Source organism: Medicago sativa, chromosome 5, assembly GCF_051527215.1.
Source record: "Medicago sativa cultivar Bolivia chromosome 5, Bolivia_mono, whole genome shotgun sequence".
Taxonomy (NCBI): domain Eukaryota; kingdom Viridiplantae; phylum Streptophyta; class Magnoliopsida; order Fabales; family Fabaceae; genus Medicago; species Medicago sativa.
The window spans coordinates 67497879-67523280 of NC_140753.1; the positions used below are offsets into that span (position 1 = coordinate 67497879).

At 31.3% G+C, this 25402-nt stretch overlaps 2 protein-coding genes and 2 long non-coding RNA genes across 4 annotated transcripts; 2 read left to right on the forward strand and 2 right to left on the reverse strand.

The window, feature by feature from the left end:
* Positions 1-6417: 6417 nt before the first annotated feature.
* Positions 6418-15465, reverse strand: LOC146924271 (putative leucine-rich repeat receptor-like serine/threonine-protein kinase At3g14840). Its single transcript, XM_085709266.1, has 24 exons — positions 15216-15465; positions 14909-15083; positions 12797-12868; positions 12599-12667; positions 12412-12483; positions 12225-12296; positions 11548-11619; positions 11370-11441; positions 11181-11252; positions 11007-11078; positions 10835-10906; positions 10573-10644; positions 10419-10481; positions 10196-10258; positions 10081-10116; positions 9932-9972; positions 9155-9528; positions 8825-9020; positions 8423-8569; positions 8190-8308; positions 7863-8073; positions 7508-7745; positions 7155-7305; positions 6418-6981 (listed from the first exon to the last, which is right to left on the reverse strand). Exons 1-24 carry the CDS (start codon positions 15310-15312, stop codon positions 6619-6621), a joined length of 2991 nt encoding a protein of 996 aa, XP_085565392.1. The 5' UTR covers positions 15313-15465; the 3' UTR covers positions 6418-6618.
* A 1019-nt stretch (positions 15466-16484) lies between these two features.
* LOC146924272 (uncharacterized) lies at positions 16485-20002 on the forward strand. Its single transcript, XR_015010080.1, has 6 exons — positions 16485-16788; positions 17133-17337; positions 17598-17895; positions 19493-19567; positions 19655-19710; positions 19864-20002. It is a non-coding gene; the product is annotated as an uncharacterized LOC146924272 (long non-coding RNA).
* On the reverse strand, positions 17987-19984 carry LOC146924273 (uncharacterized). Its single transcript, XM_085709271.1, has 9 exons — positions 19814-19984; positions 19639-19736; positions 19470-19554; positions 19296-19382; positions 19124-19210; positions 18889-19026; positions 18684-18805; positions 18499-18571; positions 17987-18410 (listed from the first exon to the last, which is right to left on the reverse strand). Exons 1-9 carry the CDS (start codon positions 19982-19984, stop codon positions 18288-18290), a joined length of 984 nt encoding a protein of 327 aa, XP_085565397.1. The 3' UTR covers positions 17987-18287.
* Positions 18858-19442, forward strand: LOC146924274 (uncharacterized). The gene is made up of 3 exons (XR_015010081.1): positions 18858-18987; positions 19133-19221; positions 19307-19442. It is a non-coding gene; the product is annotated as an uncharacterized LOC146924274 (long non-coding RNA).
* Positions 20003-25402: the final 5400 nt, after the last annotated feature.

Here is a 25402-nt window from a genome sequence, read left to right on the forward strand (position 1 = left end):
ATAATAAATTGGTGGTAACCTAGGAAATGTATAACCATTAATATTGTATTAGTCGAATGAATTTAATTAAATTAAATGAAAAAAGTTCATTTTTTACAAAGGAAAAATGTATTATTGTACAAATTGTTAGATCATTAACCTAACAACAATGAATATATATTTTTTAAACTAAAAAAAGTATATTTATATATACATTTTATAAGGAGCAACAATGAATCTTCGTAAAACATAGAGACACAACACTCAAAGAACACGATGTACATAAAATATTTGTGACACTAAGCGTTGCAAGAAACTAACATAAAAATCAAATGAAAGCTAAAGTTCTTGACGTATGAATTAACCGTCAAATAGGCTTGAATATAACGTCTAAAGTTAAATCAAGAGATGAAAGTACTTAATCACATTTATACATCCAAAAACTCGACAATCTAAATAATACAACTTTAACATCCACTCTCATGCTTATGATGAATCCCATCGTCCAATTCTCATTTAGCAAGTTTTAACTCGACTTTGATTCAATGTTAACAGAGTTTAGATCTTATTTCATAGGCCAGCTAGAGAGATGAGGGTACTCAAACACGTTTATACATCAAATATTCATATCTGAGCAATGTGAGACTCTAATACAACTTGAATACTCTCTTGCATAATAATACTTGTAATTTATATGGAACACTTAAGATTAGTACAAACTACTCTTAATTTTCAAAAGAAATTTTATAACACTCTAAAAGCAAAAAATAAAAATAAAAAGATTAGTGATATTACAATCAAGTTTATCTATACTATATATAAAGAAAACTATCCCTTTCAGCACTTTTGGGTTGAATTTTATTTTTATTTCAATGAGATCAACATATGTACGGAATTATTATTGTTATTGGAATAGTTGTGAAATTCTCGTTTGCGATAATTGTATTTGTTCTTGAATCATTGATTGAAGTTTTATGGGTTTGACAGGGTTATTTAGTTTTATGGAAATCATCTTTTCAGTGTTGTATTCATGATTTCATGAAATCGTGTTTCAATGTTGTTTTCATGATTTCATGGAATCGTTTTGAGAAAATATATAGATAAATAGAACTATGTAATACAATAGGAAAACATGATAAAGATAAACATACACATTTATGTATTTATTCTCTTTAGTGTAAATATAAGCAATACATAGATATTTTATGAAGAAAATATATGTATGTATTATAATCGCATGATAGTAACAATGTGTAAATATATAGATAGATAAAACTATGTAATACAATAGAAAAATATGATAAAGATAAACATATACATTTATGTATTTCTTCTCTTTAGTGTAAGTATAAGCAATACATAGATATTTTATGAAGAAAATACATGTATGTATTATATTTGCATGATAGTAACAATGTGTAATTCATTCAAATTGCATGATTTCAAAGTTAAATGATTATTTGATTATAATAAATTGGTGGTAACCTAGGAAATGTATAACCATTAATATTGTATTAGTTGAATGAATTTAATTAAATTAAATGAAAAAAGTTTTTTTTTACAAAGAAAAAAGGTTTTATTGTACAAATTGTTAGATCATTAGCCTAACAATAATGAATATACATTTTTTGAACTCCAATATATATATATATATATATTGTGACACTAAGCGTTGCAAGAAACTAACATAAAAATCAAATGAAAGCTAAAGTTCTTGACATATGAATTAACCGTCAAATAGGCTTGGATATCACGTCTAAAGCTAAATCAAGAGATAAAAGTACTTAATCACATTTGTACATCCGAAAACTCGACAATCTGAATAATACAACTTTAACATCCACTCCCATGCTTATCATGAATCCCATCGTTCAATTCTCATTTAGCAAATTTTAACCGAGTTTAGATCTTATTCCATAGGTCAGCTAGAGAGATAACAGTACCCAAACACATTTATACATCAAATATTCATATCTGAGCAATGTGAGACTCTAATACGACGAATTAATCGAAAGCACATTTCTTTTTTACAAATAAAATAAGTGTTAAATCATTAACCTATTTTTTGTTGTAACTTTAGAGTATATTTCAAAAGTTTCAAATATTTTGTGTCCCATAATTTTAATTGACAAATAAAAAAAATTATTTTAATTGAAAATTATTATCATATTATTAATTATAATTTTGACTTAGTCTTACACCCATGTTTTAACTCCAAATTTTTGTAACTGGTTTTTTCTTTGATATCTCTTCAATGTGGCAATAATCATACTTAATCAAACCTTATTTCTCTCAACCTATAACATATGTGTGCTGATATACGTTTTTACTTGTCATGGGAGTAGAAGTTTTTTATAGGTACTGTAGAAAACTCATTTTAGTTGTTAGTGATCAGTACAACATCAAAAATATAATCCCTTTTATGGTTCAAGTCATATTGTTAACCGATTTTTCATGAGTCTATATACAACTCTGGGTTCTCATATTGTTAACCGATTTGTTAGTTTTGTATCCTCGGTTCTTACCGAGAAGGGTTTGTTAAATGTCGGGGATTAGCGTATAATTACGCGGAAAATCTTTAAGGACAGTGCGATCAGCACGTCTCAGACTACTTCATTGTTTGATCGTTCTACAAATGTTGATTTTGTAGCAGGTTTAATTTGGTTGTTAAAGATGCTGATAAAGTTGTGGTCGGTGATATAATTCAACAACAATCTCAAAGAGATAAGTTTATTGATCTCACTTTTGTTTATATTTTATTCATCCTTTTATTTATATATTGATTATTATTTCTAGAGATAATTTATGCCTAATTTTACAACAATCTTAAGGATTTTGTTTTTCACTAAACCAAAATTACGAATTATTTTTTGCTTGTAGCATTCATCTAAACTTAATTGACGAGAATTAACTTTGATGAACCGTACAAATGGGTTTGTGTTGTTAAGTGTCAAGCCATGCGATCTTTTTGCGTTAAAGAAATAGGATAGACTAATTTAGCTACATATGAGAAACCGTATGGTTTGAATGCTAGAAAGCCAACAAAGTGGATGGTTCATAAGAGATAGAAAACAAAAAATTTCAGAATCATTTAAGCAAAGTGGATGGGTTCATAAGAGATAGAGAGCAAATAATTTCAGAATCATCGATCTACTAATTTAGGGTGGCTAAATGAATTAAGTTTGTTGAATTCAACAGTGTGATGAAATTCTTTGTAAGTTTTAAACTCTTCTCCCCTTGAAATCATCCACAAGAGGTCATGTACACATTCTAACTTTTAAACCTCAAAAATCATGATTTTTGTGTGTTGAAACTTTGAAAGTGTATTGAATATATTTTAGAAAATATTGACTATGTTTATTTATTTATTTATTTTGAAACTGGTACGTTTTCATATTTATTTGATGCCACTACATTTGGTATGAACCTTTGATTTGATAATTATTAATTAAAGTGTAAAACTTGAATGGTTTTTGAGACTGCGTGTTATTTTATTTTTAATATGTGAAAATGATACCTACAAAACTTATTAATATTGCTCGCTACTTACTCTTCATTTTTAAGGTACGCATCTTACTTTTATTTTGCCACAAAATGCAAGTGTTGATTGTGTGTTGAAATTGTGATTGCGTATGTATTTGGTTGGGAATATATTGATTATATGGAATTCATTCCACTAAATTTGTTATTAGGTTTTATTTTGACAATTATTGAGAACTTGAATTTTTTTGAAGCTTACAAGATACCTTTTAAACATATTGAAAATCGTTGATTCATTTGTTTTGGAATGATTTTTATTGTCTCTATCATGCTTAATCATTTTGAGACCATGTTGGAAGCTAATATGCTTCTCGAAAAATAGAAAGGTGATAGCTTATGTTGGCATGAATCATAATTGAATTTTTCATAGTAAACTTATTTTGAATCTTATAATATTACTTGTTGTTGGATGCTTACTGAATTGTGTATTTATTTTCTGGTGTCCACTCTATTACATGTGTAGTTGCAATCTCTTTATCATTTGTGCCGTTTATTCTTTATATGACAATTTGTTGGTTTGATTGATATGCAACTTTCTGAATGTGGGGGCTATACATGTGCAAACTCAAATTAAGATACTCATGAAGGTAAATATAGGATATGCAAGAGTGAAATAAGTGCAACAAAGATGGTGTCACTTAAAATTAATTTAAGCTGACCTATATATATTGAGATACACATTAAAATATTGGTGACATATTGTGGATTATCCATTGTATTAAAATAATACGATGATGTTTTAAAGTGAAAATATATATTTGTGTGGATTTATTTTCCCATATGTGGGGGTGTTTTCACTTGAAACATATTTCAAGTAGACATGTGTCATAAATCCACATATAGAGTTATATTTGCCCAATGTAAGGGGTTGTCGCTTAGAATTTATCTAAGTAGACTTGATGACGTATATCAAAGAAGTCAGTTTAACAATATGTGAAACATTATTTAGAGTTGATGAACTATTGCATTAAAATGCAATGATGTTAATTGAAATTAAATTCTAATGAGAATAAATCAAAATGTAGAATTATTTTAAGGGATGTTGTCGCTTGAAGCCATTCAAGCAAACCTGTATAAATATAATTAAAGAGATCAAGTTTATTGTTATAGACTTTGATAAATATATGAGGTTGATTGATTAGAGACGTCTTAGTCAATCATATATGATGAAAGAAAATTGTCTTCATCATTTGTGTATAAAGTAGCTACTAAACAAAGCCCCTGAGATGAAATAAATTTGTGTACATCGAGGGGATTGAGACTTAAGCCACTCAAAATTAATAAGTGACAGGAACCCAACCTTTGTAATTGAAGATCCCATGAATAAGGTTCATATGGGTAAGAACAAGTCACTTATTAGTTCTGCTAGCACAAAAAATTAGTTAATTAATTTTTGTTTTCGTCCCTTTCCTATGGTGTGTATGAGAAGTGCTAGACACTGCATTACTGAGAGGATAAGCCTATAAAGCTTTTAATGAATTTCATATCCCTAATGGGTGGCGTATGATTTGCAGCATACACTTGATGAAATCACCTATGTGAGTGTCAAGTGGGGCCGCTTGTATGGGATCTTGGCGAAATCTCTGGAGCACTCATGAAATAATCCAGGCACGCGCACGGCCTACTAGCGCACCAACAACACCAACGACAAGAATTGTGGGGGTGTGCTGCGAGTGTTATACCGCTAACATACGTCAAGTGATTTTGGTTCATATAGCTTGCTATACCAACTTCACTGTGAAGTATTATCATTCTAGGGCTAGTTCATATAGCTTGCTACACCAGTTTCATGCATCACATCCAGGATGTTAACCCGGAAAGTCTTTTTTATATTTTCTTTTAAACTTTTGAAATATGTGGGGGATTGTTGTAAATTTAGAGTATATTTCAAAAGTTTCAAATATTTTGCTGTGTCCCATAATTTTAATTGAAATTTTTATCACATTATTAATTATAATTTTGACTTAGTCTTACACCCATGTTTTAATTCCAAATTTTTGTAACTGCTTTTTTCTTTGATATCTCTTCGATGTGGCAATAATCATACTTAATCAAACCTTATTTCTCTCAACCTATAACATATGTGTGCTGATACACGTTTTTACTTGTCATGGGAGTAGAAGTTTTTTATACGTACCGTAGAAAACTCATTTTAGTTGTTAGTGATCTGTACAACATCAAAAATATAATCCCCTCTTTTATGCTTCAAGTCATATTGTTAATCGATTTTTCATGAGTTTATATACAACTATGGGTTCTCATCTTCCTGGAAATATTTCTTTCTTGTCAGTTCTGTATCATCGTTTCTTACCGAACAACTCTGGGTTCTCATCTTCCTGGAAATATTTCTTTCTTGTCAGTTATGTATCATCGGTTCTTACCGAGAAGGGTCTGTTAAATCCTAGGGATTAGCGTATAATTACGCGTAAAATCTTTAAGGACAGTGCGATCAACACGTCTCAGACTACTTCACTGCTTGATCGTTCTACAAATGTTGATTCGGTAGCAGGTTTAATTTGGTTGTCAAAGATGCTGATAAAGTTGTGGTCGGTGATATAATTCAACAACAATCTCAAAGAGATAAGTTTATTGATCTCTCTTTTGTTTATATTTTATTCATCCTTTTATTTATATATTGATTATTATTTCTAGAGATAATTTATGCCTAATTTTACAACATTTTTAACATCCACTCCCACACTTATCGTGAATTTCATCGTCAAATTCCCTTTACAAATTTTTAATTCGACTTTAATACCATGTTAAAAGATTTTAGATCTCATTGCAAAGACCAATATGAGAATGAGAATACTCAAACATATTTATACATCAAATATCCATATCTGTGTAATGTGGAACTCCAATACAACTTGAATGCCTATAGTAATACTTGAGTAATTTATATGGAACACTTAAGATTAGTACAAACTACTCTCAATTTTCAAAAGAAATTTTATTACACTCTAGGAGCAAAAAAAAAAAAAAATCAGTGGTATTACAAACAAGTTTATAAGGAATGAAGAAAAAATAATTTCACCAACCAACTCATGGCATAATTAGATAACTGATAAAAACAAAGACAATGTATCTCCATAGTGTTTAATCTCTATTCTTCAAGTAAGAAGAATCTAGGGATACAGGATAAAGATCAGTAGTTACTGAAGAAGATGAACCAGTCCATGGCCCTTCCATTGAAATACTATTGTCTTGGTAATGTTTTCTCATTGCTTCCATTTTCTTTTCATCCAATACCTCACTTGACTCTAAAACCAGTTCCTGAATAGCAATTTTACCTTCTAACATGCTTACCACTGAAGACATTGCTGGCCTAAGTGATGAAGTCACATTAGTGCATAAGAGTGCCACATTTATCATCAACATTGCTTCTTCTTTGTTGAAATTTGAACCCAATCTTTTATCAACTAGCTCTATTTCATTTCCTTTCTCTTTCAAGACATGTGCCTGGTAAATAGAATAATATAACAAAATATTTATTCCAAAATTTGAAGTTCAAAACAACGGATTAATCGAATGAGCACAAGTATGATTTTTAAATCTAATGTTACGAAAATGGACTATATCTTGGTCAATATTCTTGAATACAATTGGCATGAGCACAACACTAGAATACTTACCCAATCAAGAAGATGGAATGCTTCTTCTTTTTGTCTAAGAATTGTATTGTTACTTCCATGTAGGATTTCCAATGCAACAATTCCAAAACTATAGACATCGGCTTTGTCGGTCAAATAACCATGCATGGCATATTCTGGAGCCATATATCCGCTGCATAATTAAAGAAATTGTCAACTACATTTACTTTAGAAAACATCACAGTCCATTTTTTACTGCAAAACTAACAACAATGTTTTGTTTAGTTTATGAATCAGCTTCATGGATTTGAATGCCTTTAGAATTTGAGGAGTTAATATTTTTAGTAAAATCAAATAGAAATATGCACACAATAAATTAAAATGTAGGAACTTACTATGTTCCAGCAATTCGAGTGCTAATGTGAGTGTTCTCCTCTTCATCGAGCTTGGCCAAACCAAAATCAGATATCTTCGGATTGAGATCTTTATCAAGTAACACATTAGTGGCTTTAATGTCTCTGTGAACAACCTTCAATCTTGATTCTTCATGTAGATATGCTAAACCTCTAGCAATACCGATACAAATCTTGTATCTTGTTGGCCAATCCAATCTTATTTGGTGTTCTGCAGGCCCTTTATTTTTTAAGGAAAAAGAGAGCAAAATATGGTATCATTTAGTCATTATGGACCATATGCTAGAAAATGTGAAATATAAATGATAACCAAAGTTCATCATATTGGAAAAATTACCAAATAAAGCACGAGCAAGACTATTGTTTTCTAAATATTCATATATCAACATTAACTGATCTCCCTCCACACAGCATCCATAGAGTTTAACAAGATGAGGGTGTTGCAAAGCCGAAATCATGCCGATTTCATTTAAAAATTCGCGATTTCCTTGCTTTGATTTAGAGGAAAGTAGTTTAACTGCTATCAATGTTCCATCTGATAAACGTCCCTGTATTTTTGAAGAATGTTATATATAGTTATTGAAAATGAATACTCACTAAATAATACTTAACATTATAATAAATATATGAAAGCTAATATAATTTAGTATATTAAACATAATACCTTGTACACTGGACCAAATCCTCCTTCACCAATCTTATTGGAAATATCAAAGTTATTTGTTGCTCCTTTGATTTGTCTCACATTAAATAAACTCATTTGTAGGTTTAAACCCTTTACCTCTGTTAATTGATGCAAAATAAAGATCAGATATATACATTATACTAAAAATAACTTCACATTGTAAGTTAGTTATGTACTAAACAAGCATAATTTTAAAGTCAATAGTTTATTACCATTTTCTAAAGAGCTTTTCTTTCCAAAACAGCCTTTCCACCAAAGAATACCAAATAATAGAATGATAACAATTGCTACTGCAGCCACAATTCCAACCACAGCTCCTGCAGATATGCTGCTTCCATTTTCAGAAGGAGCTGGAAAATCTGCAAGATTATTATACAATAGTTTGATCAGATCACAACATTTAGATGGTTTTAAAATGCGGTTTGCAACAATAATTACGATCGCTGTCGCAATAAAAGATTTTGAGGTATCTACAACAGATTCACAACTGCAATTTCAATTGCATCGGCCACATTTTTTCACATTTTAAAGCAATGCAAAGGTTCACAGCATAACCGCAACTATAATTTAAAACAACGCAGCATGAGATTGTGAATTTACAAAGTATAACTTACCTGATTCAACGGATATAGCTGAAATAAGAGGGCCATATACTGATCTAAACGGTATACCAGTTGTCCCTTTTCCAGCCCAATATAAGCGAATCTCCAAAGTACTGTCGGTCACAACAGCAGTGAATGGTTTAGTCACTGCCTTATCAACACCTCCTGCTTCCTTTGCTATATCAAAGTCCTTTTTTACTAGCTTTCCCTATGACATTTCAACTCAAATGTTAATACTTCACAATGATTACAAACCTAAATATATGAGTCAGGATCTATTGACCTTTATTAGAATAGATAGATAATAAACGACATTAGTATGAATAAGTGTTAGACATGTACCTGAATATAAATATTGAATACACGCCTTCCTAGACTGTTAAATGTTTGATCATTAGTAAACATGATTTCTGCAAACTGTAGATTTACTGTGTAGTTTCCATTTGCCATGCAAAATCCGTAATAAGTCAAAGATGTTGGAGAAACTCGTGCATTCGTGTATAGTTCAGCATTGGCCATAGAAAGCGTAGATCTATTCGACCAGGTATAGTAGTCTCCACCGTCGTTGTCCATGAAGTTACCAGTGGTGCTAAATCCCCAATTTGTTCCACTCTGGTGGAATCTAGCTGGTGCTGCTGTATCTGAATCATCATCATATGTGCTTCCATTTACTGTCACCGACTTTCCACCACAATTTATACGAAGAGCATATGAGGCTGGCATGAGCAACATAAAGTGAGAAATTGTTCAAATACTAAGCAAATTACGAAAATTATATGGTGAAATATCTATTCTATAAAATTTATTTTTCTATTCTGTTGATGTCTAACTATCCTTTTTCTTTGTTATTGGAAACGAAGATGAAAGATGGAAATCATGTTAAGTAATATACAAGTATTAGGCCAGTGTACGACGCTATGACCAAGTAGAGTACGAGGAATTCAGATTCTCTGCTGTCACTGATTGCACGCTGCAGTACATCAGTAATCTAAATCAAAGTCTAAACCTTCTGATCTCGATTCAATGGCACCATTGCGCTGACTGCGTGAATGTGTGCAATCGGTGACAGAGGGATCCAAATTTAGTATTCAATAGAAAATTCACTACAAAGAAACTTACTTTTAGGACAGACAAAGCTTTTCAAACATGAAACCACTCCTCTGAGATAATGACAAAGGACACAATAAGTTAGCATAATCCAAAGTCTCAAACATTAAAAACTCTCAAACATTGTAAAAACAATGTAAAATGTATAACAACAAACTTACGAGTCGTTGTGGGTCAAAGAGCTAGAAAACAAGTTCCTGTGATATATAAAAAATGCTTTGAATCAGATAGGTTCTTAGTTTCCAAACAAATACACATGAAGTCAAGAATTCTTACACATTTCCATCTTGACATGTCTGACTGCCTTGGCTTATAGTGAAGTTATTGTAAGAAATATCTCTATATACAAGTTATAAAATTTAATTCAGAATCATATAATAAAGAGACCAAATCAGACATTTAGAAATTCCAAAGAAACATATCAACAAAGTAACAAATCATTGTATAAGTAGCATTTCATCCAAGAAATCATATAAGTAGCATTTCAAAGAGAACTCACAGGTTGTCTGCTTTTTGTGACCATGCAGGAACAGGTCCAGTGAGAAGGTTTCCAGTTAAGTATCTACATTAAAAAATTACAAACAATTCAATATATAGAATTTAATATTTATTAAGGACTTAATTAGCACTTGTAGGATATGAGCTATTCTTACATGTAATCCACTTTTCTTAGGGCATCATAGTTACTTGGAATTGGTCCACTCAATTTGTTGAAGCTGAGATCTCTGAAAAGGAAAAAAAAAAAAAAACATATCAAGAATGAGTTTAAGAACCACATAAGAAAGTTAAAACTTTTAGGGAGAGTTTGCAGCTCATTTGGGTCCCACAATGCTAGAGGGATTAGTCTCCGCAGTAGCGTGCGGAGGATACCCAGTTTACACCAAATCAAACAAAATGTGGAACATGTGGAATTACAAGTTTTTTAGACTAGTCAGTGTCCCAAGATATTGAGGCAGTGTTCCATTGATGCTGCAATTTCTTAGAATCCTGTGAAAAATAAGATAGATAATAATGCACTATGAGTAATTTTTTTGCTATTATTTTTTTTTCTGTTCTATTTCTAAAAGAATCATTGCAATCAACTCACAAAGTTTTCAATTTCAAAGCTTTAAGTTGTGGAAAAGGTGAAAATTCAGATCCACTTAAATCACTGATTCTCCTGCATATCACATCAAATTCACAACTAATTAGTAAAAGCAATTAAAATCAAAGTTAATTTTGAAACATTGTTTACTATATTAAAAAAAAATATCATACATACAAGTCAGTTAATTTTTCCAAATTTGAAATTCCAGAAGGAATTGGCCCACTTAGTCCACTCCCTTCAATGATTCTGTCAAAGTAAATTCAATCATTAAATTCAATAAAATTAAATTCAAAGCAATAGAAATACTATTGAAATATTTTTTAGCAAAAATAGATAAATAAAATAGAAAATGAAAGTTTGTACAATTTAGTGAGACTTGTCCAGCTTTGAATAAAATCAGGTATCTTCCCAGAGAATTGATTGTCTTGAATTCGACTGTATATAGTAAAATGTATGAAACAAAGAAAAGTTACTATATTTTCAAAACCAATATTCTATAGTTTAGGCATCACTCAAGAATCAATTAAAATATTAATCTTACATATCCTCCAATGTGGTGAGTTTGGCCAATGTAGCAGGTAGTTCTCCAGTGAAATTGTTTGAAGAAATTAGCCTAAATATAATTAACAACAACAAATTGTGAGTCTTAGCCATTGACATCAAACTATGGGTTTTTCACATCCATTGGGATGATATAGACATCATTGAAGAAAATATTATATTAACATATACTATTAGAAAAAATTAACTTAATTATCAAAATTGAAGACCGGAAAAATGAAATTTCTCTATGATTGGGTGCGTTTAATTTGCTATAAGACAACTTCTTTTTGTACCATGTTTGTTAGAAACTGGTCATGGGACTTGACAAAACAGATAGTAACATAGTAATAGACCAGACAAAAACAAGAACTCTTGTCCTTCACTAAACCATGGAAGAACTTTTTGTCGAATACAAACCATCAAAAATACTAAAATACTTTATTTTTTTGGTTTTTCAACATAAAAATATTATCTCTCTATCTTATGCCTTGTCATGTACTAGTGCGTTGCTCTGTCAAATACTTACTGTTTTGCGAATGAAACACACACTTAGTAACATAATTAGTGACAAATTTCATACTTCATAATCATGTCTCTAAATTTTTCTAATTAATTTAATTTTTTTTAGTACTAGTATTTATTGGATGTAAATGGAAAATAAAATAAAGTGCTTACACTCTTTGAATTTGAGTTAGATTCCCAAACTCAGGAGGAAGATTTCCAGAGAATTGATTGGACTCCAACACCCTACAAATTTCATGTTAAATCTCTATAGCACAAACACCATAAAATGACAACATAATTTCGTTACAAACATAAATAGAAAAAATTATTTACTAAGGTAGATAAATGAGAAACTCACAAACTTTGTAGAGTGGATATGTTTGTTATAGCTATTGGTATTTTACCAGTTAATCGATTTCCAATGAGAGAGCTGTAATGATATAGAAACATTTTGTCATTGCATGAAATTACTATAAGAAAAAAATTATAAAATCTCATCTCATAAAGAATGTGAAATAAAATGAAATAACAAAAAGAAAGTATACATGTTAACGAGATTCATGGAGCCCCATTCATTAGGAATTGTACCATTCAAGTAATTGCGGGAAAGGTCACTGTAATAGGAAGAGAGTAAATATACATTAGTACATTAGTATCATACATTTACAAATTAATATACATAGACATATCTAGTAAAAAAAAATACATAAATATTTACAAGTAATTGGATTAATGAAACATACATTTCTTGAAGATAAGGCAACCTGACCAATTCCTTTGGGAGAGTGCCCGGGAGATTTTGTTGTTTCAAAAGTCTACACATCATCAATTCAACAATGAGAATAGTTAAAATAAATAATAGTGTTAAGCTAAATGAAGTATTTCATTGCAATCTATTGGGGAAACATTTTGTTAAATTTATGTCTGGAAAAACATTCTGTTAAACAATCTATTGGTGAAACTATCATCTAATTATGTATCATAATAAGGCTGTAACATTCTTTAAAAAAAAAAAGGCTGAAACACAAATTATAACTTTTTATTTTTATTTTAAAGAAGTCCATGGTTTGAACTTTGATTAATGAAAGTACTTACGGAGCTCATGTAAATAATTTAGTTTTTTTTGTCTTAAGTTTACCTAAGTATGGTATGAAATATTGGACGGTTAAGACATGAGAATCAAGTAAGTGTGACGGAGATGAGGATGTTGCGATAGATGAGCAGTAAGCCTAAACATGATATGATTAGGAATGACCATTAGGGAGAGAGTGAAGGTAGCACCTATGGTAGAAAACTTGGTAGAAAATAGGCTTAGATGATTTGAGCAGGTAGAGAGAAGACTCGTAGATGCCGTTGTAAGAAGAGTAGTTCAGATGAAGGAGAGTTAGGTCAAAAGAGGTAGAGAAAAACCTAGGAAAACTATAAGAGAAATCATTAAAAAGGATTTAGAGGTCAATGAGTTAGATCCAAACATGACTTGTGATAAAACACTATGACGTAATTTGATTCATGTAGCGGACCTCACTTAGTGGGATAAGACTTTGTTGTTGTCGTCGTCGCCGTACTTATCTAAATTTTTAAATTCAATATCAGCCCTATTATTTGCGCCTAGACTGCTAAATACCTTAAAATTTAGGTCCAAACAAAAATTAGGACACTCCGGATGTTTGTCGTCGGGAGACTTCGAATCATTTACGAAAATTTGTTAAAAAAAATTACTTATGAAAATGTAATTTTGAAGTTCTAAGAAGAAGTTGTATATTATAAAAATATTCTACATGCATTTTTCAATAAAATAATACTTTATTAGGCAATATAATACAACTTCAAATTTACACCAATAGAATTTGATAATTATATCCATATGTCAACCACATCAAGAGGCTAAGAACCAAGAAAATTTATGTTCCATTAGTCGAATGGAATCAGTCTTATAACCAGTTCAAATGAAATTGAGTGCCAAAAGTCTTTTAAATTACGTATGAGTTTCAAAATAAAAATCATTAAATATATGCAGGTGTGACAGGTAGGTTGTTACTATTTTTTGGGTGAACAGGTAGGTTATTAACATTATTTCAAAAAAAAAGGTAGGTTATTAACATAGTGTGTGTTTGTGACCACAATCATACATTATGTCTCAATCTATAAAGCCAATTTGAGTAAAAAAAAATTAAAAATAAATTCATAAAGCCAATCTTTACTCGTTGTGACAGATAATTTAAGGATGCCTACCCTGTCTAGTATTATTGTCATCCCACTTGTGTGCTGAATGTTAAACAAGTAAGGTGCATAAAGTCAAAATAAAAAAGATAAAATAAAATAAACAGATATTCTACGTTTTCATAAAACAGTGTTACAGTATGGAACCAGCCGTTTAAAGTTGACAAAACCAACATGTGGACATTTCATTACGTTCATAATTCTTTTAAAATAAATGTAACAATACATCATCCAACATGCTATAAAATACTTTCACAGGTCCTAACTTTCTCTTATAAAAAAGATCGAAGAAAGTCGTTCACATTAGTTTAATTATTATATTTTCAGAAACTAATGTATATTTGGAGCTTCCCTATTTAAAAAGTTAAATTATCAACAAAATTTTAGAGGTAAAAAAACCATAAGTCAATTTTTTTATGTAAACAGGATTGAAACAAAATCTTCGTTAAATTAGAAGAAACTTGTGTCATCTTATTTAAGTGTTTTTGAATATTCAATTTTTTATTTCTTCAATAAGTATTAGACGCACTATAAAAAAAATTCATTATATTTAATTTATCTCTAATTTCTATGGATAATTGAACATTTTTGTTAGTATATACATCTATTAAAACAGAGAAGGGTAAGAGATGTACATGTTAGTCACATGACAAACAGTGGCATTGACAAAGGTACAATTGCATGTGACAGCATTTTCACTCCCTTTCACTTGAACAGAAGATGTCCAATTACGTTCACCACTACATGGATCTACACTGAAATCCCAGTCTTTCTTTCCAAGTGTCTTAGCTATATCTTTAAGAGCTTCCACTATAAAACCAGAAAGAAAAAAAATATTAGTTACAAGTCATATATTTATATAATCATCTACACAATAAATCTATATAATACTAATGTTTTTGTGAGTAAGAAAATTAAGGTAAGCTTTTAACATATATATACCTTCATCTTTGGACAAAGTGGCTCCAAAAACTAAGGTGGAAAAGAAAAAGATTGCAAAGAGCAAAAGGAAGAAGAAATTATGGAAGCTTAGATTCATGCTTGTTGATATGATGATTAAAAACAAAGCTTCAAATAATCAAATTCAGTGGTAGAAAGCAACAGCTAGAGATATATCATATAGATAGATATATGCATATGAAAAGAGAGAAATTGTACATAAGACAACTTGTTTGGTGATGAGAAATGAAACGAAAACTCAAATAAAGATAGAGATTAGTTTTATAGAATAGAATAGAATAGTACACATCAATATATCATCAAAGTCATTGATTAATACAAAGTCAACTATTCAGATGTTGCCCAATTGTGCAATTTATAAGTTAGAAGAATACATAATAATTAGTAGGGTCATGTTATCTTGTGCCCTAAGGGCACATGTTAAGCAACCCAAAAATAGAAATATTCTTTTAAATTTTGTGCATTTAATTAATTAAAAGTTAAAAAGTTGAATTCAATACACAAGTTCCAACTCAAACTTTCTACGTTTGACACATTAACTTGTGTCTCAAGGGCACAAGTTAACATTTTCCTAAAAAGTTGAATTCAATACACAAGTTCCAACTCAAACTTTCTACGTTTGACACATTAACTTGTGCCTCAAGGGCACAAGTTAACATTTTCCTAATTAGTATTAGGGATACTATAATACTAAGCTAGAGGCAAGTTTTTAATGTAGCTAGCTAGTTGAAGAAAAGACAAATATTTTGGAAACATGGGTTATAGGACCATGTTATATCGATGTGTATGTATGTAGATCATGTATACATTATTTCACTAAAACTAGTTGTTGATGACAGTTGTGACTATAAATCCACCAACCACACGGTCCTTATTGATTGCTACAAACTGTATAATAATCTAATATATATGAGAATAAAATATATTAACTTTATGACTATAACCAAACCAATAGGCAATGGTAGTATAGCACCCGCCACCCGGTTCTTGATAAAGCTAGTAATCTAATACTCCGCAGCCTAATAACAATACCTGGAAATTGTCGTATGGAAAATGGAAGAATTAAAGATTTGTTCTAGGAAGTAAATTATCTTATTTAAAATATGGTGCCCCCTAATATGGACCCCCCAAAAAAAGGTCCACCAATGAACCTCCTTGTATAACCTGCTACAACCGGTCATCATATTTAAATAAAAAAAGAATTAATCAATTTTAATTATAAAAAAAACTATACGGGGGCCCATACTTTTCATCTCTCTTCTCAGAAAATTCACTTCCCTTTTCCTCCATTCTTCTCCTCTATTTTTCATCAATTGACAATTTTCTTTCCCGATTTCCATGGCGGAAGTTGAATACCGATGCTTTGTTGGTGGACTTGCCTGGGCCACCGACAACAAGCTCTTGAGAAAGCGTTTTTTTTCTTTGGTGAAATCGTCGAATCGAAGGTCCGTTTGTTGCTGAGATCGGACGATTCGGAATTGGATTTTCGTGATCTCGTTCTGTTCCGTGTTCATACTTTTCATCTCTCTTCTCAGAAAGTTCCTTTCCTTCTTCTGTAATTTCTTTTCCTCCATTCTTTTCCTCATCAATTGTCAATTCTGAATCTTAAACTTCTCAAACAAAAATTCTAAATCTTCAAAACTTAAACCCCAAATCCATAACTGTTAATCGATTGCAGTTTCCTTTCTCGCTTCATAGTTGTTAATCGATTCGAATTTTGCTGTTGTGGATCCCTAGTTGTTTTATTATCAAACTATTCATTCTAATTCCTTGGATTCTTATGATTCTTTCTTCTTTTTAGGTTATTTTCATGTTTACTGGTTGATGTCAGCATTTGGATTTGTTAGTATTCAAATACTTCAAATTAGTGTTAACTGAGGTGTTTATTTGTGTCAGAAGAATAGATGGACTAAACTAAATTGAATTGGGGAAATAGGGTTTAGGAGGGTGACGTGATGATACCATGTGGTGGAGGAAGAAGTTCAACATCATCATGGGCACCCAAAACCTCAGTGTCTGCTTCTGGAAAGAGAAATGATTGAATAAATTGGTTACTTGTATTTGTATAAAATGCTGCTTGTTTTTTCTCCTTCTGAGTAAATAGGTAAATCACTCTTACATTCCCATTATGTAATTCTACAAGTAAGGTCCCTTTATTTTCCAAAAAAAAAGGTGTTTATTTGTGGAATTAGGCGTGTCGTGTTGTTTTAAGTTGTCTAGTCAAAGACTTGAAATATTCAACTGTTCAATGTTTGGTTAATCACACTTCTTGTTAGTTCTTTGAATTTGGTATAATTGCAGAGTCGGTGTTTTATTTTTGTTTCGGGTGTGACTGTTGATGTAATAAGGTTGTTTGTTTGTAAGGAAATTCTTTGAATTGCAAGTAGTTGCATCTATTGTATTCGTAGCATGGTGGCTGTTTATTTGGTAAGCCTTAGTGTATGCTACATTTTTTTTTTCAATTATAGCTGGATTAAATTTTGTTGGCTTGAATCAGATATTTACTATGCATATATCACTTTTTTTTTGTTGTGGCATAACAAATGGCTGTATTGTGTGTGATTACGGCATTTTACAACAATGAGTTATTGGAAAATGGTCATTTAAGAAGAATCTCAACTGGCGTGCTAAAGTGTGTGATCATGATTCATCCCATGTCAAGGTAGAAAATGGTGTCAGGTATCTCCTTTGTAGTGATTGTTGTATTTTGTTTTAGTAGTTTTGCAAACATTGTACACAAATCAGATACTTCAATAAACTGAAAGCTTAATATATGATAGTAGTAGCATTACATATCCAGCAGTAGGATAGTCCATTACATTTCTTAGAATAACAGGGTACTAACTAAACATTAGAACAAAGATGTCAACACTGGACAAATGACAGTTTGTAGAGTAACTAAGTACTCACAAAAGATTAGCTCAAAATAAGTCAACATTGGACAAACGATAACTTAGAAAGTTGTTACATCAAAATAGAGAACTTAAACATTGAAGAGTTGTTTAGCGGAAGTAAAGCCTATCCGCTCAAAATGTAGTGTTCCTTGTTGAAGGTCTATGCATATCTTTTTGTACGCCAAGCCTCAACAGACTTGTTCTTCAACCTTGTTTTGTATGCATTTTGGTCACCTAACAAAAGATCCATTGTCAACCTCATTCTTAGCACATCCTCCTTTGGCTGCAACAATATGAACAAATAAAAAACTGATAAATTTGATGTAGAAAATTGGTCTAGAAACTGAAATAAATAATTAAATTGTTCCTACCCCATCAAGGTTACTAGTTTGGATTGGGAATTCTTTTTGCAACCAATCAAGAACATACAATGATGTGTATTGGCTGTTGTGCAAAATATAGAAAGAAATACATAACATGTTAGATACACATTGATTATCATATTAGGGCCCATGATATCATATTAAATAAATTTAAGAATTTGTATTCTCCATACCAAAATTCAGTTTTTCCAATGCCAATTGGATCGGATACAGTCCAGTTTTTTTCATTGAGGGTGTCAGCTATAAAGGGAGCTGGAAAGAGGGGACACTTTGACATTTGACAGATGACTTCCCACTGTAGATTTTCATTAAAAAATACAATTAAGTGTAAATTAAGGAAAGTAAGCACATGATGTATCAAATTGTCTAAATTACTACCAGATTGCTAATCACATCTTGTCTAGGGTTGATATTCTGTTCTTCAAAGAATGGATCAATGTAGTACAATATCTTCTCATCAATGGAAGCTACCATAAGGTACCAAAAGCCACAATTATCTTCAATAGGAACATATATCTACAATTGTATGATGTTGGAATAATTCATTAGCTGATTAATTTATGGGAAATTAGACTACAAAAATTGTGTTAATTTTGATGATAAAGGATCATACATGGCTCAGGTTTTCAAAAGGCTGCATCCAATACATAGCATACTCTAAAATGAGTTCCTCTACTGTGTCTCCCTTGTTTATAGAGTGCTGGTAAACATGCAAATATTTTATTACTATGAATATTGTTAGAAGAAATAGATAATCAAAAAATTCTTGAACCCAAATGATGTACCACAAATGCAGGAGGCAGTGTCCACTTTGTTGGATTTAGCATTTGCTTTTGAGACCAATCAGCCTTTAGTGCCATCATGTGCACAACCTACCAACAAGATATAAAAGTCTCTTTCAATAGACATAAATAATAGCTAGTTATATCAGCTGAAATTTATGGTATAGTATATACAACCTCTGTTTCAACTATTCTTGCAGGACACAAGGTCATGAAATCTTTACGACTGCCTTCAAAGTCATCAAGCTTGAATAATATCTCACTACATGCACGAAGTAAATTATCTTAATATCTTTATTATATAGTACCAAATCACACAATGGTATGACTAATGTCCGGTAATTACCTTGGGTCATTGAAAGGGTGAAAAACATATGCAGAAATTTGAACTTCCTCTTCTGATAGATTCATTTCTGGGGTAAGACTGAAGTTGGTCTTGATAAACTATAAACAATGTGTGATTAGTTATACATTGGCCTTAGAAAATTATTAAAAGTAACTTTTTAGTTGTATTCATTCACCTTAGACAGCATGTGTCCAGTAGTTTGAACTGGAGTACTCTTCATTTCAGAGATAACATCAAGTTGTTCTTTCTTAGGAATCTGCATGTTCCTAAATGTTGGCGATTGCACAAAAGACAGCCTTCTCCCCACCATGGATGCATTGTCAGCAGTTGAGAGCAGATGTGTCATCTACAATTAAGAAAATAGTGGCTGGTTATTAAAATGAAACATGTAGCATTTGATTAATGTAACACATAAAATTAGATGTATTTTTACATTATATACCTTGGCTGAAGAGCCAAAACGTGTTGTTGGCTTTTTGTGAGCATGCTCCTTTGAAATGACAGATTTTACATTGAGCTTCCTGTATGGGGGACTTGTTTTTTTCTTTTTGCTTGCTGACCCTTTCAGATGGGAAGTTTGCCTAGGTAATACTTTTTGGTCATCGTCATCGGAAGAAATATTAAGGATAATGTTTGATATGTCATTTCCTGATGGATACTTTGTACCCATTGGCAGCTGAATGTTAGCAGTTTTGTTGTTGGTAGCAGGGTGATATTTTAGCGTTGGGGAGATGGTGTTTTGTGGTAATAAAGCTTTTGCAGAAGATGGTGGTGTAGGCTTATACATAAAGTTTTCTAAGTTGTCTAGTTTTACCAACATTAAACTACAAACAGTGTGTAAACCATCTATGCGAGAATCCATGTGAGACTCATTAGCCTGACAATGTAAATGGATAAAGTAGTATCAATAGTAATGTAAATGGATAAAGTAATATCAATGGTTAAATCATAAATATCATTAGTTTTGAAACTACAAAAAAAAAATGATGTTTCAGTACCCTAATGAGGTCCATGGCTTGTTGCATGGTCGATGCCATGATTTTCATACTTGACAACACTTCACTGAGCAGTTCATGTTTTTTCTACACATAACGTAAAAAATAGCATAAGTTAAAAAAAATTAGTGTAGACGTTGTTTTTTTTTTTTTCATTTCAGAAATTTACCTCATGGGACATATCCGTGTTACTATCCAGAATAAATTTTCCTTCAATAACTTTGGTGGTCATGTCATCACTGCATAATAAAAGAATGAAGTATAATCCATTAATAGTTTATAAAGGCACACTTGGTAGATTTTTTTTTCTTCAGATTTATGACTATTTACTCGTACTTACCAACTTAAATCAAGGTTACTAGAAGCCTTGACATTGGAATGTTCTCCTTCACCTCCCATGTTGTAGATTCACTTGCGTATCAATATTCAAATATTTGTTGATAGAATATGTATAGTTGACTTGAAGTGGTTGTTATATATAATGGAATGAGTATTCGATAGTTCTATGGTACAAAGACACAAACGTGTTTCCATCGTATTATTTTTTATATTTTTAAATTTAATTTGTACGATATACTTTTGAGAAATATAAAATGGGAAGTTAACAAAAGCAAGCAACATAGGCTAGGACACTTGTCTAAATATTGGCTAAAACACTTGAAAAAGAAACAAGAAAAAATATAAAATGGGAAGTTAACAAAAGCAAGCAACATAGGCTAGGACACTTGTCTAAATATTGGCTAAAACACTTGAAAAAGAAACAAGAAATCAGCATAAAGTGTAGTTGTGATGTGAATAGTCCATAGTATAAGTACAACCCGTACAAAGTATGCTAACGCCCATGTCTCGATAAAAAATGGAGGAACGAAATATTTTTTTACCCTGCAAAGTTTGATTATAGATGATATAACCACATCATGACAATTCAAGCCAAACTTTCTGTTTAAAATTATACAATCTAGTTGGGGATTATCGTTGGATATGAGTTTTAGACACTACGTTGGGTTTGAGAAAATGATTAATTAAATGTTGAATAAGCTATCAATTTATTTCATAAATTTAATTATAGTGAACATTATAGTCCTCATGTGGAGTTGCATTAAGATTCAAAATACGTTATTTATTTTTTTAAATGCATTCAAAACACATTAACAAACTTCTAGTATGACTTTCTTCAAAAAATAAAAAATATTTGGGTCTGATTTGGGTGAGTTTATTTCTTCAAAAAATAAAAATATTTGGGTCTGATTTGGGTGAAATTAAAATGATTTAGAAACTCCAAAACAGAGTAAATAAGTAATTTAGTTTAGTTAAAATTGATTCAGAGCCTTAAATAAGACTGAAAAGGTAATTTAGTTTAATTAAAAATGACTAAGATACCCTTAGTGATACTAAATAAGGAATTTAAAATGGGACTAAATTATTGTTCAAAAAAAAAAGTGGGACTAAATAAGTAATTTAAGTCATTAAAATGATTTAGAAACCCTGAGTGGGACCTCACAGGTAATTTGGATTAGCTAAAATTGATTAAGAACCTTAAGTAAAACTGAAAGAGTAATTTAGTTCAGTAAAAAACCTAAAGTTGGACTAATTAAGTAATTTAGTTTAATTGACAAACAAGTATCCTTTCATGTTGACTAAGTTTCTGAAAGATAGTTTGTCGGATTGACATATCCCGAAGATTCTGAACTTCCAAATTCGAGTTCCCGATTCATTCTTAGTTCAATTAAGTCGTATACAACAGTCGGATTGATTTTTATTTGATACCGTTAGTAGGTTGGGTCCGTTTCAATCGACAAACAAGTATCTTTTCATGTTGACTAGGTTTGTGAAGGGATAGTTTATCGGATTGAGATATCCCGAAGATTCTGAACTTCAAAATTCGAGTTCCTAGTTCATTCTTATTTCAATTAAGTCATATACAACAGGCGGATTGATTTTTATTTGATACCGTTAGTAGGTTGGGTCCGTTTCAATTGGCAAGCAAGTATCCTTCCATGTTGAATAGGTTTCTGAAGGGATAGTTTTTCGGATTGACATATCCTGAAGATTCTGAACTTCAAAATTCGAGTTCATGGTTCATTCTTAGTTCAATTAAGTCATATACAACAGTCAGATTGATTTTTATTTGATACCGTTAGTAGGTTGGGTCCGTTTCAATCGGCAAACAAGTATCCTTCCATGTTGAATAGGTTTCTGAAGGGATAGTTTATCGGATTGAGATATCCCGAAGATTCTGAACTTCAAAATTCGAGTTCCTAGTTCATTCATATTTCAATTAAGTCATATACAACAGTCAGATTGATTTTTATTTGATACCGTTAGTAGGTTGGGTCCGTTTCAATCGGCAAACAAGTATCCTTCCATGTTTAATAGGTTTCTGAAGGGATAGTTTATCGGATTGAGATATCCCGAAGATTCTGAACTTCAAAATTCGAGTTCCTAGTTCATTCTTATTTCAATTAAGTCATATACAACAGTCAGATTGATTTTTATTTGATACCGTTAGTAGGTTGGGTCCGTTTCAATCGGCAAACAAGTATCCTTCCATGTTTAATAGGTTTCTGAAGGGATAGTTTATCGGATTGAGATATCCCGAAGATTCTGAACTTCAAAATTCGAGTTCCTAGTTCATTCTTATTTCAATTAAGTCATATACAACAGGCGGATTGATTTTTATTTGATACCGTTAGTAGGTTGGGTCCGTTTCAATCGGCAAACAATTATCCTTCCATGTTTAATAGGTTTCTGAAGGGATAGTTTTTCGGATTGACATATCCCGAAGATTCTGAACTTCAAAATTCGAGTTCATGGTTCATTCTTAGTTCAATTAAGTCATATACAACAGTCAGATTGATTTTTATTTGATACCGTTAGTAGGTTGGGTCCGTTTCAATCGGCAAACAAGTATCCTTCCATGTTGAATAGGTTTCTGAAGGGATAGTTTATCGGATTGAGATATCCCGAAGATTCTGAACTTCAAAATTCGAGTTCCTAGTTCATTCTTATTTCAATTAAGTCATATACAACAGTCAGATTGATTTTTATTTGATACCGTTAGTAGGTTGGGTCCGTTTCAATCGGCAAACAAGTATCCTTCCATGTTTAATAGGTTTCTGAAGGGATAGTTTATCGGATTGAGATATCCCGAAGATTCTGAACTTCAAAATTCGAGTTCCTAGTTCATTCTTATTTCAATTAAGTCATATACAACAGGCGGATTGATTTTTATTTGATACCGTTAGTAGGTTGGGTCCGTTTCAATCGGCAAACAAGTATCCTTCCATGTTGAATAGGTTTCTGAAGGGATAGTTTTTCGGATTGACATATCCCGAAGATTCTGAACTTCAAAATTCGAGTTCCTAGTTCATTCTTAGTTCAATTAAGTCATATACAACAGTCAGATTGATTTTTATTTGATACCGTTAGTAGGTTGGGTCCGTTTCAATCGGCAAACAAGTATCCTTCCATGTTTAATAGGTTTCTGAAGGGATAGTTTATCGGATTGAGATATCCCGAAGATTCTGAACTTCAAAATTCGAGTTCCTAGTTCATTCTTATTTCAATTAAGTCATATACAACAGTCAGATTGATTTTTATTTGATACCGTTAGTAGGTTGGGTCCGTTTCAATTGGCAAGCAAGTATCCTTCCATGTTGAATAGGTTTCTGAAGGGATAGTTTTTCGGATTGACATATCCTGAAGATTCTGAACTTCAAAATTCGAGTTCCTAGTTCATTCTTAGTTCAATTAAGTCATATACAACAGTCAGATTGATTTTTATTTGATACCGTTAGTAGGTTGAGTCTGTTTCAATCGGCAAACAAGTATCTTTTCATGTTGAATAGGTTTCTGAAGGGATAGTTTGTCGGATTGACAAATCCCGAAGATTCTAAACTTCAAAATTCGAGTTCCTAGTTCATTCTTTGTTCAATTAAGTCATATACAACAGTCAGATTGATTTTTATTTGATACCGTTAGTAGGTTGGGTCCGTTTCAATCGGCAAACAATTATCCTTCCATGTTTACTAAGTTTCTTATTGTATCAAATTATTTGTTTTTTTTTGGTCAATATTATTTGTTTTTTATTTTATTTGTGTAAACAGTTAAAATGCCACAATCAAATAGGAAAAGAGGGAGTATAAATCTATTTAGCGACACTGGCTTATCATTTTTAACTCTTAGAATGAAACTTACAGTTGGTTTATCCAACTTGACATTTCCGTACTAACACATTAAAAAAACCAGAAGTACATCAAAGTACACAGTTGGTCTATGAAAGGTACATCAAAGTCTCTTTTTATATTTTTCATTGCAGCGTTAGAATTAAATGTGACATTGACTTACCATTTTTCCTCCTATATTTTATTCAAAAAAGTGCATTTTTTATTTAAAAGGTGAACCTACTTGCTGTCAAATATGTCTAATTGTTGTAAAATACCTAGTATAATGAAAGCTACACTTGCTTGTAAAACTACATTTACACTCGATATATCACAAAGTTAGCCAATTACAGTCATGATATTTAACTTGTTGAAGCGTTTTATACAAGGATAATAGTCATTTTGGTTTCTAAATGTGTAACGAGTAGCTAAAATAGTTTCTCAATGTATCAAAATTTTGATATAATGAGAGACTATTATAACTACTTGTTACACATTTAGGTTTCTTCGTCAATTTATTTGGTTTCTAAAATTTCCACGTATACCAGTTTTCCTAGTTTTTTTTTTTTTAATGAAAAGAAGCATGAGAAATTACCACATATGCCA

What these genes read in the sequence shown, in the direction of transcription:
- LOC146924271 (XM_085709266.1), bottom strand. Translation starts at nt 15,312, where the DNA reads ATGAATCTAAGCTTCCATAATTTCTTCTTCCTTTTGCTCTTTGCAATC. An exon ending in ACATGTCAAGATGGAAATGT is followed by an intron (nt 10,117 to 10,195) that starts GTAAGAATTCTT and finishes TATATATCACAG; the next exon opens with GAACTTGTTTTCTAGCTCTT. An exon ending in TATTCAATATTTATATTCAG is followed by an intron (nt 9,021 to 9,154) that starts GTACATGTCTAA and finishes GAAATGTCATAG; the next exon opens with GGAAAGCTAGTAAAAAAGGA.
- LOC146924273 (XM_085709271.1), bottom strand. Translation starts at nt 19,984, where the DNA reads ATGACACATCTGCTCTCAACTGCTGACAATGCATCCATGGTGGGGAGA. An exon ending in CACCCTTTCAATGACCCAAG is followed by an intron (nt 19,555 to 19,638) that starts GTAATTACCGGA and finishes TCGTGCATGTAG; the next exon opens with TGAGATATTATTCAAGCTTG. An exon ending in ATTGGAAAAACTGAATTTTG is followed by an intron (nt 18,572 to 18,683) that starts GTATGGAGAATA and finishes TTTGCACAACAG; the next exon opens with CCAATACACATCATTGTATG.